General features: G+C 37.4%; 1 protein-coding gene across 1 annotated transcript in view; it reads right to left on the bottom strand.

Annotated features, from left to right (window-relative positions):
* Positions 1 to 20,364, bottom strand: part of LOC124159199 — a 224,783-nt gene that overhangs the window by 49,035 nt on the left and 155,384 nt on the right. Inside the window, exon 3 of the mRNA XM_046534846.1 lies at positions 11,593 to 11,646. Coding sequence (XP_046390802.1) covers positions 11,593 to 11,646 — 54 coding nt within the window. The remainder of the gene's footprint in view (positions 1 to 11,592; positions 11,647 to 20,364) is intronic.

Genomic DNA, 20,364 nt, shown 5'->3' with positions numbered 1-20,364 from the left:
AGTAAGCGCATAATGACCGTGATGAAGCAACTTTGCCTGGTTCTCCAAGAGTCTTTTACTCCAAATTTTTTTTAGAAGCTCACGAAACTCGAGCGAAAACGTCACTGAGATTAAAGAAAAGTCCTTTCGAGTAAGCTAACCAGTATCTTAAAAAAAATTGATCAGTCTGAAACACAAAAAAACTATTAAAAATGAAGAGCATATTTCGCAAAACCAACGTTAAATCTACTAGAAAGCAGCCAATAGTAGCTCGGAATATAAAAGTTAATTCCTACTTCATCCGCGATTATATGGAACTGAAATAGGGTACAATTCATGAATCCGATAGATGGTAGTGATGAGATATGTTCTGCAAAAATAATTTATGTAGAATTCATCAAATTACTCGTAAATTAAAAAAAAATTAAGAAGTTTCCACACACTCGGAAAGTTTGTTACGCAACTAGTGTAACACATTCGCGCCCTCGAAAGCTTGGCAACCTCAAAAAACCTTCGTGTTAGAAGTTCGACAGCTTCAAGGTACCACCGTCTTTAAGTTGAGACGCAGGAAAAGAATAGAAATAAATGAGGCTGCTTCCTTTCTCATTTTCAAACAGAATGCTTAGTAAAATACTTTTGAATCCCATTACGCCAAAAGGGCATTTAATAAACCATGCCAACTGCCAATGGTTGGAGTTCACTAAAGTTTTAATAAACGCCGTAAAACGCTGGATTAGGACATTGAAGGTAAATAATCAGCCACTAATCACGATTAAATTTTAACACCAACAGTGTGGTACCGAAGCCTGAACTTCTAGTCAATGCCACGTTCTCATAATCTCAATTTAAGGGGACTAATCTGGAATTAAAATATGCAATATAAATTTCTGAGCGTTTGTTTACCCTTTTAAGATATAAAAAAGTACAATAAAATTACGTGGACAAGGAAAATTACAATTGCCGCTGAGTTTGAATTTATAGTTAGGAATGGGAACTAACTGAATAGTTAATTTTCCTTCCTGTGAGCAAGCTAATAATAACTACTCTCAAAAGGTACAAAGAGGATATCTTAATTGAGGCCAAAATCTGAATTTTTAGTAGATTTTACGGAGTGTTGAAATGCACGCTGGCTTAAGTAGTGAATTATTTGCTCCCGCTTTGTTTCCCGCGAAGCTGCGGGCGATGGCTTTAAACTTGGGCGCAGTATCTCTCCCCCCTGTGGTCTCAAAGGTTACCGATGACATATGGTTGTTGAGAATAACACGCTGTTCATGACTTTAACTGTTGGCATGAAAAATGAACATGAGGTAACAATTTTTTCAAATGACGCTCTCACCCACGGCCAATCCAAACTAATCCGTTCCATGAGAAATTCAAATAACAAATTTGCTGCCTATAATAACTTTTATTGATCATTCAGTTATAAGAAAAAAATATTCAAACGGATCACACAAAAAATTCATAATATACAAGTGGAAAATGCCATAGATTTAAAGCAAGGTTTATAAGACAACTTATACGAGCTCTTCCACGTGGTTGACCTTTATTGTAATATCCTATTTATATCTGCATGATTTCACACATTTTACAAATAAATACTTAACCACCAACGAGATCAGTCGTTTCACGAACATAATAAATGACTATGGAAATTGGATTATGAAGATATGGAATGGATATTCAATGACTGAATTAAATTACAAAGCGTGAACGTATACAATCCTACGCCAGTATTTACTTCATCAAAAGAGCAACTGGGATTTAGTAACCTATATATTTCCACATTAGCCTTTTCAAATCCGAGAATTTCCGAGCATTCAGAAACATAAATTTCAAAGTAGTGTATTTAGCTATTTCAGAACAGGAAAAAATCATGGAGCGTTTATTCAACTCACAGGACTTTGCGATTTTGACGAAATCATAATTTGAGCACTTTGATCGCTTTTTTCCTTTGAGGTTACCTCTTTCACAGGCTCATACCACCGTCTATTTTTATTTCTTCTGCCGCTCGTCCAAGTCCATCCCTTGCACGCCTTGAGTGCTCGCTTCGTAGTTCAAGGGCGCGTGAACAATCCTTCCCTTCAGATCCTACGTCGCAATCTACCCACAAGGAGCTGGATAATGAGGAAGTCGGCGTCGGATAGAGAGAGAGAGAGAGACTCGCTTTGCTATCGTGTAAAAGAGTTGCCTGGGAGGAATTGCGAGCGAAGTGGCGCTCGAGCTTGCGACGAGGACATGTCGAGATAGACCGAGGGTCAAAGGTTACGATTCTCGGAGGTACCACCGGAAGCACACCGCTGTAGTTAACACATAACGGCACGATCTCGGGAAATACGTTACTCTGCCAACCCTCGCATATTGGCCATGAAGTTGTCTTTATCCAAGGTACAATGTTGGATCCCTCAAATCTTGACGTCCTTAGTCCGGAAAAAACTCTTTAAAAAATAATTAAAAGTACAGTTTTTGGATGAACTTCTGCCAGACTTCTTGGTATGGTTGTAGAGAAAATGTGGATGAGAAATGAGTGAGGATAGAACGAGATTTTTTCAGACCTAAATATGACCGTTAAAGTTTGTATATTTCTAAAGTATACAGTTCGCTACAAAACAATATTTTATTGGATGAAAAGATACTATTCACATATTTCACGAAATTTTATTCTTTTTACAGCGAATTCCAACAGTCTTTAAAAGTCTTTAGGTCGAATAATCCGACGTATTTTTTGAAAAATAATTTAAATACAAATAATAATTTGGAAAATTTTGAAAAATAATAATTTCAAGAACTTTAAGTTTATCTGACAATATAGAACGAAAAAACCAATGTCATTATTCATTATTAATATCATCTGGTCATGAAGGATGCCTACTAACATTAATGCTGACTCAACTTATACAAGGCAATAACGGGAGGGTACGAGCATTAAATAAGCGCTAAGCACAATTTTGGCGAGAAATGCTAGATAGAAGTAAAGGAATACGGTTGAGTGCACGCGAAGAGAGAAGCTTCTATGTTCCATGAAATGGAAAGAGCGAAAAATAGTAAGGGGCAGGCTCTGAAGGGCCACTTATTCTCCATCTCCTTTCAATTTCATTTCATTTTACCATCTCAAGGCAAATAACACAGCGAGAGATAGGCTGGCAATGGAACATAATTGAATTAGCACGCAGGAATGGAAGCCTAGGGGATAATATACATTGAGGCTTTAGTTACGCATTCTTTATTCTTTTCGGGAAAGAGAAACCATAAGATATGAATGCTTAGTTCCTCAATAATTAAAGCAGAATGTACTGACGTACATCAGTTGGAAAGGACAGGAAAGGATGGGGTAGGTTAAAAGATACAATGAACTCGTATTCGAAATTAAAAGACGACAGGTACGAGCTTTCAAGTAGTGTTTCCACCATAGATTGTTCCGTATTTGGAAATGCTGGTCGAAGTCGCAATAGTTGGGGTGTTCATGTGACACAATTTCAAGAGCGACAGTATTCATGCTTGCACTTGCGATGCATACAAAATCACCGATACTTTTACTTAGGCTTGATAAATTGTGTCTATCTATCTAAACAATTATGAGTCAGAATACATGTGCACTGCAGTAATAAACTGAAAGAACTTAGTTTTACCAGGTTCTGGATTGGAATATTTGTCTGGAATTGTTTTAACCCTACATTTTACGGGTGAAAAAGTTTAGTTAAAGGTTAATCAAAGGTAAAATTAAGTAAACAAATTATTATTGAGGCGGCGGTGTAAGACTTATTGCAAAACTTTTTCGGTAAAATTATTCATTTATCCATTAATAGAGTGCTTCCTCTGCATTATTTGGGACTGAATGCTATGCAACATCATACAAAATGCAACCAGTTTAGATGGAGGATTAGACGAACACTTTGAATCACGGTACAAAATAACACATTAAAGTATTTGGATAAGTTTAATATATTTCATGCTTTGCTGGGTAAATGTGATAGAAAAATATATTAAGTATGTTCTAGCACACGCCAATGACCATACGATACACGTAAACGAGTAAAAGGTTGAGCCACAATACTTACGGACAAAATCGTCCAAAACGTGGCAAAATAAAATGGAACCACAGAGTTTAGTGGTTGCAATCATCATACTCTCTGGTAAATCACTGACGGGCCTTCCGCCCACCAAGCCAGACACATCAGAGGAATGGTAAAAACTTAGGCAGAGAGAGTGAGCGCCATGGGAAGGGTCCAGCGGTTTCGCAGACCTAGACGCAAATTTTGCGCGAATGTACTTTCGCCCGGGTTCACGGAAGCTAGCTTCAATTGGACGTCGAAATTCACCATACTCCATTCAGACCCCCAAATGGTCGTTTTTCTCTCTAATTAATTTTTAGCTAATACGCTCTAAACAGTACACTGTGCTTACATACTTATCAAATCAGTTAATTCGAAACGAATAATTTTTTTGTAACTGAAACAACAAAAAATATTGCGATAAATTACAACGAGCAATATACCATTTACCAACTCAATTAACCATTAACTATTTATCACGCTAGTGGAATTAGCATGATCGTGATCTCTTTTAACGAAGTGAAATGAAATTAAAGCTAAAATGTTCTTGAATTAGTGGCTAAAGATAGATTAATCCATCATATAGCTGAGATAATACAGGAGTAATTAAAACAGATAGGATTAAAACATCGAACTTCGATCTAAAAAGAGTCAAAAAAAGTTTTTGATATTTGATTTATGTAGTTTTCTTGTCCACAATCAATCATGAAGTGAAAGCAAAGAAAATAATTCTCGTGCTGCGACACACATTCTTTGTGATAGGATCCGTCATGTCGTTTGCAGCTGTTCAGTTTCCTCGCATCAGAATCCACTCTAAAGTGAGAAAAATGTTTGGGTGTTGACGACAAGCTACGGTATGAAAGTTTATTTTACCCCGGAGAGAGTCAATGTGAATGTCATCGGATCAACTATGATAGAGAGTGAGAAACAGTTGATTGAAGTCTGTAATATTCTTACAAATAAATTCTGAACGAACGGACATTGTAGTTAGCTTAAATATCCGATGAGAATCGAATAATTAGGCATAAATGGACGCTGTTATTTTAATAAATTAAAGCCAAAGAGATCACACATCTGCACAGGGGATAAGCATAACTCATCGGTTTATTTATACGCATATATAGAATTTGTATTTTCTATTGATTGACACTTTCGTCACAAAAATTCGCCTTAGTGATTCTCAATGTTTCAATTTTCCTTTATCAATCAAATATGACGAACACGTCTAGATACATACGACCATTATTTAATCAAGAAAATCTGTTCCTGTTTTTGAAACCATAAATCATTGCAACATAATGTAAAATGCTCCAAATTACGGCTAAAATTTCTTTATTTCAAATTATTCCAAAAAAAGACTCCAACAGATCTGCCACGTTAAATGATTTTGGAAACAAACAGAAATAGCCGTAAAACATTCACAATTCCGACGAATAGTTTTAAGAAGACGCATCACTCACGCACGCTTGACCAGCATTTTCTCGAGAAGAATTACTCTTTTACAACCTATGCAGTCATATTGAAATTTTTACAGTACATGGTAGACCCTTTAAAAAATTTTACTATGCATAAAATTTGAAAAAAAATATCATATTATTCTCTCAGATGTAATTTCAATATGTCTGAGATACCGGCGAGTGGAAAGAGAGGTCTAAACTCAAGAACTTAAAAATTTCAATATGACTAATTTAACCCTTAACCAGTGACGTGCAATTCTTGTTACACTACCAGTGACGTGCGGTCTGGGAGACCGCAATAAATCAAAAATTCATAAAATATTGCTACGCCATTTTTGTTGTTTTGTTTAATTTTTCTTTGAATGCTTAACTATTTTAAAACTTATATTAAATTTTTTACACTCCCATTACGAACCAATTTGTCATAATAAAATTGTGATTTGAAGCAGGATCAAAAAACTGATGCCAAAAACACTTGAGTTATAATTATTATATTTATGTATCAATATTTCGCCAGATTCAAAAAAGGCCTTAAATGTTAAAGTTGGAAGGCTAAGTAGTAAGTAGCCATGAAATTTACCCCGCTTATTCCTTTTCTTGATGCATTCTTGTTAGTAAGTGACGCGCAGTCTCATAAACCGCTAATCGAGTTCAATTGCAAATTTACCGAAATAATAAGAAAAGGAACGTTAAATTTTAAGAGTGGGATGTCCTTGTTATGCAAAAATATGAAGCTAACGAGAATTATAGATATTTTGAAATCTTAATTTTGAAAATATTCATAATTTTAGAAACGCAGCGGTCTCTCAGACCGCACCTCACCGGTTAAGGGTTATAAGAACAAAGTTTTCAAAGAGTAATACGTACAAAAAATACTATAAAGAAAACAACCGATGGAGCAGGTAAGACGCGTCCTCTTAAGGTACATCTTTTGATGATTAGGCGCCGCAAAATTTTCGAACATTCACCTTCGCAGATGGAATCATGGCTATGATCGTAATAAGCTGGAATTAAGCTTTTTCCTCCAATTTTCTCGGCATAGCGGACGCAAGGCCTTTGGTCCCTTCCAGGCGTATTTTCTGAGTAAATTCTTTTGGATCGCTCCTCGGCTCAAGTCGAATGGAAACCCTTAGATAGCGGAAGGCGGGGAATCCCCTCAGAATATGCTACGAGCTTTCATCTCTTTCAGGGAACGAACCAGCGCAAGAATTCGGATCAATTTTCTCCGAATCGCAAAAATTTCTCCCTAGACCGTTTTCTCTCCGTGCCTCTCAATTTTCCTAGCCTCATTTCGAACGAGGAAGAGACCAAGTACGAAAAGAAAAGATGAAAATATGCGGTCCACTGAGTGGAACACGGGGAGGAGACGGTTGGAATACGGGCTGAGTGGCCCTTACCGGGAGAGATAGGGAGCGGTTGAGGAGCAGGAAAACGGCACGTGGGACTTTAAGGATTGATTATTGCGAGGCATGCGAGGTAGGACGGGGGGGAGGGGGGACATACGACGCAATAAAGAGGCGAGATAAACTGAGACGTGAAGGGATCGAGGGCATTTCGCGTGCGACTTCGACAAGTTGCCGTCCTTTGATCGTCATGTTAAACACAAAGCGGACACGGAGAGAGGAATAGCACGTCTTGATGCCAAAGAAGTGTGAAACAGTTGGCGAGGACAGCAATAAGTTGTGCCAAATCGGTTGGCAGAGATTGATTCAATGGTTAGGATAACTTCTCGCGGCATTTTAGTGCACAGACCAGCCATTTTTAAGTTTTGTCTCCAAATTTTGGAATTTTTCTGCCAAAAAAATTAACGCATTGAAGTTACAACAATACATTGAAAAATTCAGGACTTTACTTAATGCAGATCAAACATGACTAAATAAATTAAATTGTCAGAATCATAAAAAACGATATTTTTCGTCATTGTTTCTTTGTTTGGCCTCTTTTCATGTTTTAATATGCATTAAACCGTTTTCGTTATCTTGTTTTACGCTGTTTTCGCTCAGCCGAGTTCCTTATTTTCTTTAGTTAAATTTGCTCCAAGGGGTAAGGCCAATTGGTAGAGCACTCGGTCGGCAACCGGGTGGTTCTGAGTTCGAGTGCCTGTCAAGCCGCATTTTTACCCTCTGATTTCTGGCTTTTTCCATCTACCACAGCACCGTCTTCCTCGTCCTTTTCTATTGCATATTCCTATCCCTTTCTTTCCTTACCTGTTGATTTATATATATTCTGACTGGGAATCGAACCCAGAACCTCCCGGTTGCCGGCCGGGTGCTCTACAAATTGCGCTATCAGGACGCATTTACTCTTTCTCATGGATTACATCTAGAATTAAGTCACCAGCACATTTACAGACAAACGCTTATTTTCAGAATAAGTATATCATGTTCAATGAATTGAGAAAGCATATATTAAGTAGAAACGATGCCGAATTAATGTTCCTCATAGGTACTCAATGGAATATGAGAGGCAGAGCGATCGAGGAGCAGAATATTTCCACCAGATTGAGTCGTACGAAATAAAAATAGAGTTTATGAGTGGCGATATCATGCGGAAAAAAGAGTAAAAAAGTCTCGCGCAAGGTTTAATTCAGTGATTCTCCAAGAACCCGACATGGGAAAAGAATTACCTAGGTCTGAGAATTTACCAGTTCAGTACGCAGCACAAGGGACTTCGGCGTACTATTAGAAAGGTACGCCAATCATAGAATATAAAAAAAACGAGATGTGATGAATATTTTTTAGAACTATGTTACCAATAAGAACGAATGATATAATTGAATAATAATAGAATCTCAAGGTTTAATGCTTGCGGAGAAGTAAAGAAAGTGCACGAAAACAATTCATTGATGCTACTTTCGAAAAGGAGGATACAGAGGTTGAGAATTTCGAAACAGAAGATAGGAAAGGTAGCTAGAAAGCATGGAGAATTCATGAGACGAACAAAGCAGGAAGCGCAGTGAGTCACGCAACGTTTTTGGTAGGCATAATCAAGTTTGAAACACTATTAAACCACCGCAATTAACTAGAATGGTTTGACAATCGAATGAAGTAAATTGATACAGATTGATAAGCTGCCACTGGAGGAATGAAAATTGTATCAATTCGCATGATGGGAACTAATTGCATAAGACCTCAGGAGGCAAAAATATTTAGGTCCACGACGCCAATATCTTAATCTAGTTTGCATGATTGAAAAGCCGAGATAGCTAGCGGAGGATGGTGCTACGAGAGCATGGGGAAACCGACTCGATAGGCGGGGACAATATTGTGTTACGGAAAGTTTTGAAGCCTGGGGTCATAAATGCCAGGGTGCCTCTTTGAAAACTTCACCTCGGCACACTAATGAAATCTGACTGGTCTGATGGGCTGTCAAATGAACATATTAGCACAACGTCAAGTGCCACTATAGGCGCGCTTAGGCCTCAGAGTCTCATGAAACTCTGAAGCCGCTCGAAAAAGCCATTCAGACGCCTTCAGAGCATTCAGATTATGAAAAGAGTGTTCTACGAGTGACTACCTAATTATTTAAAAAGCGAGGTGGTTGAGGAAAAAAGCTGTATAGATTTACTTAATTGCAGCTTAATTATTTTTAGCATTAAAAATAAGGTTACAACGGTTAAGGTTAATGTTAACGGTTAAGGTTAAGGGTTAACGGTTAACGGTTAAGGTTAAAAATAAGCTACAACGTGTTAAGGTTAATCTAAACCTAATCACTGGGTATATACCTCCTTTTCCACTCAGTTATAATCAAAATCAATGCGTTTTGTTGTTCTTCAACATAAAGAAACCCGTTAAACTAAGCATTAAAAAGTATTAGTTTTCAAAGCAGTGAACAACCAAGAGACTGTACGCAAACACTCGCGCGGAGGAAAATATATTCCCATAAAATGAAGAATTTCTTGCGATGATATTGTTAGACCATCGGAATTTCGTTGAAAGGAATTATATGTTGGTGGTTTAACTGGTAGCGCAACTGAACGAAAATCCTAAGATTTAGGTTCATATTTGAGACAAGTCGAATGATTTTTTTTCAGCTAACTTTCTCTTTCTTCTTGTTGCGTCTTTTTCCTTAGTTCCCATCATCAAATTTCAAGCACAGAATTTCACGTGAGATGCCTAAATCAGAAAAAAATATATCAAAACCCAATATGATTGCATTCTTTTTCATGCTGAATACCTGTATGAGTTGCTTGTATGAAAAAAAAATCAGTAGCAGTCTCGAAAGGTTGACACGCTTGCGCGCCCAATACAGATTTAACCACGAGGCAACTTTCCGCTCTCTGCTTTGGCGGTGAACTACGACATAAACGCTGCAGTGCTGAGTCTTCAAAACTCCAGTGTATATTGAAAAATATTACCATTAAAACCTCAGCGCAAATAATTCCCTTGCCATTAACGTTAACAAAGAGGGCGAAAAATGGTATGAGTGTACTTAACGCGTGGTGAATAGCTCCGACGTACTTCATCTTTAGAGGATATTTCCGTACTGCAGCTCTGAAAAGAAATTTACCCCTGACTGCAAAGTTCTCGAGGCACTTGTAAGCGTGAATAATTAAAGGAAGAAAGGTATGACGTCACCTGAAAGCATTTAAAGCGAGGCTCAAACCAGTGAGAGCAGTAGCAATGCGACGGGATATACTCCCCTTGGACCGAGAGAAGAATAGTTTTCCACGATACGGAAACGAAAGATGTAGGGAAGGTAAAACTTTAATGTGACTAAATGAATTATATTAATTAAAAAGAGTTTATGTGAATGACTAATATATGTAAAATCGAAATCGCGCTGTGTTATAGGAACTACCGTAGGAAAGCAAGGCAGTTGAAAGTTTAGATAGGGAAAATTTGAACACATGACCATAAAGTTTGATAGTTAGGACAGCCGATAAGGATAATAAGCTAAGGGTAAGATTAAGTTAAGAATAATAAGGATAGTTTAGTAAGATAATTCTATTTTCATAAATAAATTATAATTCCAATTTTGATATCTTAATTTCCAATTTGTAAAGTTGGGGAACATTTGATCTAAGAAGAGGCTAAGATGTGATGGAATTCAGTATTCCGTTTTACTCTTATGCTCCTTGAAAGGAAGTAATTGTAAGTGGTGGATTTCGTATGAGGAGTATGAAATGGGACACAAACGTGGAAACTACGATTGGAAGTAATGAAGAAAATTAAATAATAACAACATTGAGATCGTGTGATGACAATGAATGGCAGAAGCATTCAAGCAGACGATTACATCCAAACATCTTAGTACTAAAAGTATATGTGAAAAAATAAGACCAATTTACAACTTCGAAATACATTAATTGAGGGGTTGAGAAGCCAAGCGGTAAAAGGGATTTTTTTCTCAACAGAGTTAGGTAAAGTTAATTGTTAGAATAAATACACAAAAATTTGGTTGCCAAGGGATTCGAGTGAGTCTCTGTTCTGTGCTGACATCCAGTGAAAAATCAAATGCACCTCTAAACATCTAATTGATCTCGTTTGTTTTTTACCTAATTTCTGTACCTAACTCTTTAGAAAAGAGAAATCACTTGTACCCTTTGGCTTCTCACCCACTCAAGTTTTATCAAAAGGCTGTAAACGAAGCCAAAATAGGAGAGGTAGCACAAAAAATCAGGATGAAATCCGAACTGAAATGAGTGCAAACCTCATAATAGGGTTCCGAATTCCATACCCCACGATGCTGGGGGAGGATAATAACCGCAATACCGCATACTTGGACACTCATTTAGAGGCCTTTTAATGAACGTTAACAGAAGCATGAGGATAGCAAGTCCACTTTAGCGCACATAGATGTGGAATGAGGAAAGGGAAATCGCGGAAACACCAAAAATTTCGCAAAGAGGAGAGGACGCCGAGCAGTTTCGCGGTCCCTGACCAAGGAATTCCGATGTGCGGAAGGTGTTACGCGCGGGATTTATTGCCGGGCCCTTTAAGGGAGGCGCAGTGGGAGACAAGGCAGAGAGAGGGAGCTTTGGGATTGTGCGGAAATGGCCCTCGTAATGGTAAAGGAAAGGAGAGAGAGAGAGAATTGTGTAGGGATGGAGGGGATTGATTCACGGCGCCATCTGACTAGGGTGGGCGGGGGATTCCAAAACTCACCATCGAAGCACCACTCGAGTTGGTCGTCGCACAGACTCTGGCTGAAGAGGCAACCTGAAAAGGAGAGAAGAGGAACCCAATCAATTCCAACAGTAAACAAAGGGGCAAAAGGGTTTTCAGATACGGCGGCGTTGAGCAAATGTATACCGAAATCATAGCAGAGCTTTATGCGGATTCACGATCGTGACAGAGCGCATAATATTATTTGATCGATGCCCATGAAGCTGGGTCAATAAGAAAGCAAGTCATGCAAGTAAATCTATACAGTCAACAGCCAATACGGTATAAGTCATGCAAGTAAATCTATAAATGATTCGAGAGATCACTCAAGAAAATTAGAATAGAAAATAACAAGAATAGAATAGAAGAATCAGGGTGTATCTACCATTCAAAGAGAAAAAAATTCCATGAGGAGCATGGATATGCCAAGGACAGACACATTCTAATCACTTGCAAATGGTCCATCTAGCTTCAGGCTTAAATAATTGGTTATTAATAGCTAAATAATTTTTTTGCTATTAATAAATAACAAAACAGAACAAAGGACTGCATGAATAAAATACATCTTTTCATCCGAAATAATAAAATAAAATTGATCTCTGAATTTTAGGAGTAAATTATTGGAGACTGATGAACAATTATTAATGTTCGAATACTGGATGCAAAGTAAGTTCGTAAAGTACGTAGGAATTGACATTTTTACAAAACTTTATGAAAATTATCATAAATAGTTCTCTTTTAAATGGCGTGTCCTCGTTTTAACTTCTGGTATCCAGCAGTAAAACTGAACTTAACTGTATACTTATCAACTATGACCTGAAGCAGTCTGGCCTTCAAATGGTAATCATGGATATCAAGCGAAGTGGAAAACGGTTCATAACTCAATGAAATCGCACCAAATTATGGCCATCATTAATACCGCCATAATCATTGATGGGGATGCCCCAAACGAGACGCATATTTTACCATCCCGAATCGCTCGAGTAAACCGTGGGCCAACATCCACAACGTGAAGATTACCTTCCAGGACCAAAATCGAATTCAATTACGGTTCCACAACTCAGAGGCTTTATATTAGACCGAACGAGCAAAGGTAGTGAGCTCCAATTTCTTGGGCCTTTCACAAAGATTATTACTGGCGAAGATGTAGGGTTTGTTCGGCCCGTGAAGACATCTCCACGATGCCGTGATTCAAGGTGAAGCACATCCCATTGCAGTATTTCATCATTAAGCTCCGAACACTGCCTATTTCTTTTCGTATCACGAGAAATCCTTCCCTTAGCCTTTCTCTCAAAGTTTTCTCTTGGACTAATTCCATTTCCTCAACTTCATTCTTCTATTTTATTTCGTTCGTATGAAATTTTATCTACTTCTTTTTCTACTTAAATTTGAAATAATTATTGTGCGTCTTATGGAGTATAAGCGTAGGAATAATGTTTGACATACGAACAAAAGCAACGTTTCGAATTTTTTTGCAATCATCAAAGCTTCCTCAATCTTTTTACGATTTAATAATAAAATGATTGCGACCAGAATTTCTTTGAAGAACTGTGTTGTATGAAAATAATAATCAAATCGATTGGGGAGAATCATTTCATAATAAACAGGGCAGAGAAAGTCTTGATGATGGCAAATATTTGCTTTTATTGAAAATTAAACCTTATTTATGGACCAAAACTGCATAAAAGACACTATAATTATTACTGGTATGGGTTGATAAGAATGCATAAAGTTGGAATATTCTAAAGTTCAACAACTCTGAAAAAAACTTATTATATTCCACCATCATGCTTCCTATGCCATGACGGTTACGTCGAAGTAGAACGTTCCAATTAGTTGAAACTATGACCTATCTTTTCATATTAACAAAAATACTTCAGGAAAAGCAACAATGTCATCTATGAATTAATATTAGTAAAAAAAAAGAAGGTGCATAAAAATTTTTATACCACGCCTAAAATTATTTTCCTTATAAAGAATTATTTGCCTTAGATGAAAATTACGCGAGATGGCCGAAAGAGTGAATATTCGTATATGTATGTCACTCATGTAAAAATATGAGAGGATAATATTTTATAACCGATTGGTTTACATAAAATATAAATAAGATAAGTGTAGTCTCTATAGTACTTAAATGTCACAAAATTTTGTTACCCACGTATTAATAATATAATTTATGATCTTTTCATGGGCTCTCAGGTATACACAAAATCTCATATAATCAAATATAAATTTGGAAATAATGACAATTTATTTCCTGAGCTGGTATTTTATCGATTATAGAGTACAAACTGCAAGCAGGTGGTTTAAATACCACGCAAACACAATTTTTTCAGCCTTTGTGTAGTTCCCCTTTTCTTCTAGGGCTGCTCTGTGCGGGCATGTTCCATACTTATACCACCATATTAATACTTCCAAAAAGAGAAGCAACATTGATTTAGTTATGGCCTTTTAGTAAACCTTTATGCTCATACATCTCAAAAGTCTGACGGGTAAGAAGGTTATTTTTGGAGTTTTATAACTCTTTAATAAGCCCCGAAAAATCTTTAAGACCACCCAATGTCTTGACTTCGACACTTACCGCACAAAATTTAAAATGGGTGCGAAAGCAGAGGAGGAGCAGAAAATTGTAATTCATCATAAAATTGGCTTAAAGCATTTGTGTGATTTATAGTAAACTATTCTAAATAGCTTCACATAATTGCGAGAAAGACGACCTCATTGAGGGCGCTGAAAACTTAACCATCTCATTCTACCGATAAATTCTTAATAAAACGAGCGCCGTCATCGCCTGGATTTTTTCGGAGTATATATATATATGTATATTTTACGCAAACTTACATTGGAGTTGCGCAAGACGCAGGGAATAGAATAGTACAAGAATATTTGAGTGACAAGCTTGCAGTTCGCTCTCCCATTCTGATGTTTGTTGGAAATAAGCACGTATTTATTATCCAAGCGACCCAGTTGGCTTCACAAGTATAAAAATTACTTGCGCCATCAAAAATATTCCTCATTATTTACAAGCTTAAAGGGACACTAGAAAATTATCAAGGATATTAAAAATATAAAAAGCAATTTTTTGTTTTGAGTGTTTAGTGAGAACAATGCAGGTAACTGGTTGATTCTATTGTCGTTTATATTTATCGATCCTTGGCGGATAAAAATGTGTGTGGAAATAATGTGTTTGGAAATATGTTTCAAGCGATGAGATTAAATAACAGCACCATAAAAAGTAGCCGCGATAATTTATTCAAGTCACTTAACGGGCGCGCAATAAACTCAGATGGGGAAATCTATAAAAATATTGCGATTCCGATTTGTTACGTAGCGATGCCTGAATATTTATGCGCTTGGCATACCGTTGTGCTTGCGGAAAAGTCACTGGAAATGAGAATCAGTGTCCGTAACTGAGAGATGTATATCTTAGGGAGCAAGAATCTTACGAAGCCAAGAAATGATAAATGTTATGGACGAATTCAGACTACGCTCATCATAGGATGCTTTCACTTACAATAAGAACTACCAAAATTTAAATTTATTTTGATACGAAACGTATAAATTAAAAGGGATTGGCATATAATAAGTAAGAAAATTCATATATGATTTGTTCATCTCTGCCATAGCATGGCATATAGTATGCCTTCATACAGCATTATGAGTGACTGATCAAATTCTTAAAAAAGGTTATTAGGAATTCTAGCTGGGTTATCTCTTTCCAGAAGCCCGAATGGCCTTTGTTCTCCTGTGTGACAAAGTGTTTCATACACTAACATCCTACATTTATGCACTAGTTTTCTGTACCTTATATTTATAAATATGTTGTATCTCCCAGTGCAAAAAACACGTTTATTATGTTTTTATAGGCTTCATCAACTGCAAAAAATTCAAAACTACAATCAAAACATAAGACAGAGAATTAACATGAAATACACCAAATCTCGGCCGTAACAGTATTTGAGGAGTTTCGCCGCTTTACTTCACTTTTCAAAGATAACTTGTCTCTACGCCAAATTCATCATGCTCGTTCCTAATTCACATTGAATCCTAGCGAGTCCTACTACATGTAAGTACTACACCTATCCTGCAATGAAGGCTGCGCATATGCTGATTTGTTTAGCGCGCGGTATACATAACAGGATAAACTCACGCTTTAATTTTAAAAAACTACCTTTTCCTCGAGCATCAGCAGGAGGCTGATTAGCTCCATCAACAGATAAAAACTCAACTACTACAAAATATGTGAATACAGAGAATCCTCATTAAACGCACTAAATCTCATTTCTAAAGGGAAAACTTGAGAGATAAAATAACATAATAGATACAGAATAGCTAACTTACACGCTACACGCAAAATTAATCCATATATGTACATATATTTCCTTTTATTATGCTGTACGAGAACATACTGCGATGAGGTAAATGAAAAAAATATGATGCGACAGGACATAGCATCTGTGATATACTTAGAAATGCATCAATTGATCATTCTTCATGATGACAGATATATCGATTACCGAATGACGACGACTAATTTTCGTGATGTATTACTCTTACTTATGCGTTAAGTTGATTTAGATGCGCGTAAAATGAGGTCATCCCATCGAAATTTGTAGGCTTCATACTCCATATGAAATTCACACATTCAAAGTCAAGAGGGTTAGAATTTATATACTTTTCCGGGCCGCTTGCGATTATCCGAATAGCCCGAAAATGAAAAATACGGTGAAACCTAAATTTTAATACATCTGAAAAAACAACAGAACATAGTTCCTCAGTATAATAATTTGTATTATTCTGGAATCCCTAAGTTTGCGACGGGCCTCAATTAGGGAAATATTCACCTGAACCAATGTTGTCCTTAAAAGATAGGTTTCGCTGAATAGTACCGTTCGAAATGTTCCTCTATGTGAAGAGAAACTTTTCCAGAAATGAATCAGGGACCGTATGGCCCGTGGCACAGGGCTCTACATAGATAGTTATTACCCGCTTAATGTGATACATCCACTTTCGCGATTAATACCTAAAGATCCTGTCTTCGGAGACAAAAATTCTCCGTTGGATAGGAGTTTGAAATAAGGTGGCAGCGCCGTTATCCTCACCAACCTACACCTAATGAAGAAAGATTGTATTATTTTATCGAGAGATTTGCATCAGGGCGTGGGCACAAATACACAAACTGGATTTTCACTGGGATTACAGAGAGATTTACAAAAAATTAAATTCTGCTCCACCGCCTAACCGTGATTAATGCAAAGCCATGACGCGTGATTTCGAATTGAGCGACTCGTTCGTTGCTTTATGTAACACACGAAACAAACCAGTCTCTGTGTGTTGAAATGTGTCTTGTTGAGCTCCACGGAAACACATTGAATGAAAAACAATAACTCGAATCAACATGTGTCGTTGAATCATAATCGAATGGCTAGAGCGATTTTCGGCTTCTGCATATGTCAATCAACTTTGGAGTTTCCATCAAAAAAAGCGTTTCGGTATGAATACAGCAGTAGTAAATACTTAGCTATACAAATAAGTCAGAGAGATGACGACGAAATAATTTTCCATCATCTTGTCATGTACATATTGGTTTACTCCCGAAAACTTGATCTAATATCGAAAACTATCGCTCCCTACACATATTGCAATTTTTTTCAATACTAATTTTGGATCTTTTTATGGACGCTAATTAAGTATGCGGTACTAAGCGGCACAAATGTGATTGATATTAAACGCTTAAGTGCAGCCTTAGGAGGGCATTGTTATTTTCTCCGAGGCCGGACTGAACTGAAGCTTTAGTGCCACTAAAAGAAGTGGAAAAATTCATTAAATGAAATAATTATACAAGGATTTTATTAAAATTATATTTCTGCTCCTAATACGATAGCATAAATTTAATGGAAATAAAATTCCCAATCGATATAAGCCACATAAAATAAAAGATATAGTCGTAGTTAGCCGATAAAGCACATCAGGCGATGCCGGATTTTTCCATTTCACTTTTGGTCCCACGTAATTATAGACGTTGATATTTTATTTTTATTACTATAGAAACAATTCCACCTCAATGGCGTAACTATTGACATGATTGTTACCTTACAGGTGGTCGAGCGGAATTTCATTTGAATGACCGCCTTTAGCTGTTAGTATCACCTTGGTGGCGTTCAGATCGGGGCGTCCATTACCCAGTGGGTGATCGAGCGGAATGTTTTGGGAACACCCCCTCTGGACCCGTCGAAAATCCAGTTTCTATATTCTTAGGATCTTTAAAGGATGGGTCGGAGAAGGAGGGAGGAGGAGTGAAGCATTCCCGGAGAGCAGAGGAAAGAGTTGAGGAGCTGGAGAGGAGAGAGAGAGATGGGGGGAGAGTGGAGGAGGAAGGGGCAGGGTGCCGGAGAGGTCGTCCTCAGGTGAGCGGATCGATGTTAAGGGGGCTGCTGCTCCCCTCCCCGAAACCTTTCCCTCTTCCTCCCCTCCCACGCCTCACTCCCTTCACCTGTGGCCCCCCATCCTCACCTTTCTCCCTCCCCGCCGACCTCCTCCCATCCCTCCACACAACTTCACACTTATCTCACTTTGCTCCCTGCCCCCTCGCCTTCCAGCTCCCTTCCTCTCATCAAAACCTCCACCTCACTCACTTCGTACGCATCTAACTCTTTACCTCACTAGCCTAGACCCTTTCTATCTCTAACTCGGGGCCATCATGGTGTCGTAAATGTTGGAAGGTGAAATTTCGTTATATTAGCAATGGTCCCTGTATCAGCCACGAGTATGGACATTGGGTCTTCAACGCCTGGTGATCCCAAAAATTCCCTTTCACTGTATTTGTAACTAGGCGAATGCTATTCCGCCAAAACGGTCGTAAAACTTATCATAAATGAGTTTCTTTCTTGAGCACTAAGTCTACGCACCAAAACATATTTTAATTGACCAACAATCAAGAAAATAAATAAATACGTCGGCCGTGGGTACTTAAGCTTACTTGAAAACGGTGATTTAGTTTTGGATTGAAAACTTTACCATTTTTTAACTTTAATAAACTTAATATCTTCATACTTCATATTTTCCTATCTACAATGCAAATGAAGTTTGTTTCACGAAATAGCGTTGAGGGCAAAAAACCCTTGTTCGACTGGGAGAACTTAGGAAAAGTCTAAAAGAGGCACATCATCACTGGTCAACAATCCTAAGATTGGTTTGACGCAGCTCTCCATTCAATTCTCCTTTCAGCAAATCTTTTCACACCAACGTATTTCTTCTCTTTCAAACCTTTCTTTACCTGGCAAAGGTAATGATAATGCTTGTGCCAAATGAGGAGCCAGAGGTGGATTGATAGATATTACCTGCTCACATGCAGCACTCTTTCCCGACGAAGATTCAGAATTAATATCCGTGTATTCCACATTTAGCACGAAGATTATTTTTATGAGTGTGAGATCAAATCGAAATATTGGCATATAAGGACCATACTCTTGGTCGTCTCGCAACTAAAATTCATCCCAAATTAGAGCCCCCGTCGATAATGAATATTACTGAGTCCTTTTAGCCATAATGGGCTATTTCACCGTCCCTCGAATCTGCATAAACTATAGTATTTAATACATAGGAAATTAGTCACAGTCAATTTTCGTGATGTTTTTGCATGGACTACTTATAATATTATTCCGAGAGCATCAAATCAATAACAATAATTTTTAGTCTAACATGAGGCTTTTTTTTAATTGGGCAGAATCTGTTGCGCGGAAAACTTACATTCCACAGCCCCAAATGTATTCGACATATATTTTATAAAAGAGTAGTGTGTTTCACTGGTTGTGATGATACGACGATGCTGCAAGGCTTCAGTGACGATGCGTACTTTAGTGAGACACCTTGGAGTCGGATTAACGCCGTTGACTCGCGTGCGGTGAGCCTGTATTACCTACACCATGTCTTCGGTGTTCCAGCGGACAGGTTGGTTTAAGGTTGATGGATCGTGGCTCTTTGTACGAGGGTTTTACTGGCTCTACTTCACATTAACCAAGCTTGGTGCCAATTTTTTTCTCACTGCCTGTTCCTTTCTCACCCGAAACAACGGAATGAAATGTACACGTTTCAAAAGGGACAAAAATCTTTTCAGAGAGCGATTGCTATGATATGTAGAAAGATTTTTATCACCAAAAATTGATATTAAAATAAAAGACAAAAGACAGGGTACTTCATATCGATCCGAAGTATAAGCAAGAAGAAATTTCTAGTCCTACTCCGTTTCACTCGTGATAAAATACGTGATTAGAGGAGTTTCACATTACTTGGCCATTCCATTCAAATTAATGCAGGCTCCTAATACAAGGGACATTTTTTCAAAAAGACATATGTTTTTGACCTGCATGAATGATTATGAAGTTAGCTACTTTTAATTCTCTGAGTTATTTTCATACAGTTACAGCCATTTAAAAAAACACCAAAAATGGCCATTCTGGCGATCTGGGAAAACAATCAATTTTCAAATGTCTATAATCTGGACAATAAGAGCCCAGAATGTAGAAAGTTACTTTATTTTGGAGTAATTGTTTATAATTGTCACTAATATATGAGAAAAAGTTTAAAGTTGAACGGGAATCGGAATAAAAATCACAATTCACAATTATTAAAAATTACAAAATTGCATCAACTTTGACATTTTTTTACCGACATTGAAAGAGTTAAAAAATAAAAAGAGCTTATTTTTATCAAAATGGACTTCAAAGCACGAAAAAAATGAAAGTTTTTCATTAACAAGAGAGGTAATATATC

Source organism: Ischnura elegans, chromosome 5 (genome assembly GCF_921293095.1).
Source record: "Ischnura elegans chromosome 5, ioIscEleg1.1, whole genome shotgun sequence".
Taxonomy (NCBI): domain Eukaryota; kingdom Metazoa; phylum Arthropoda; class Insecta; order Odonata; family Coenagrionidae; genus Ischnura; species Ischnura elegans.
Note: the sequence above shows the minus strand (reverse complement) of the source record. Positions and strands in the feature narration are given on the sequence as shown.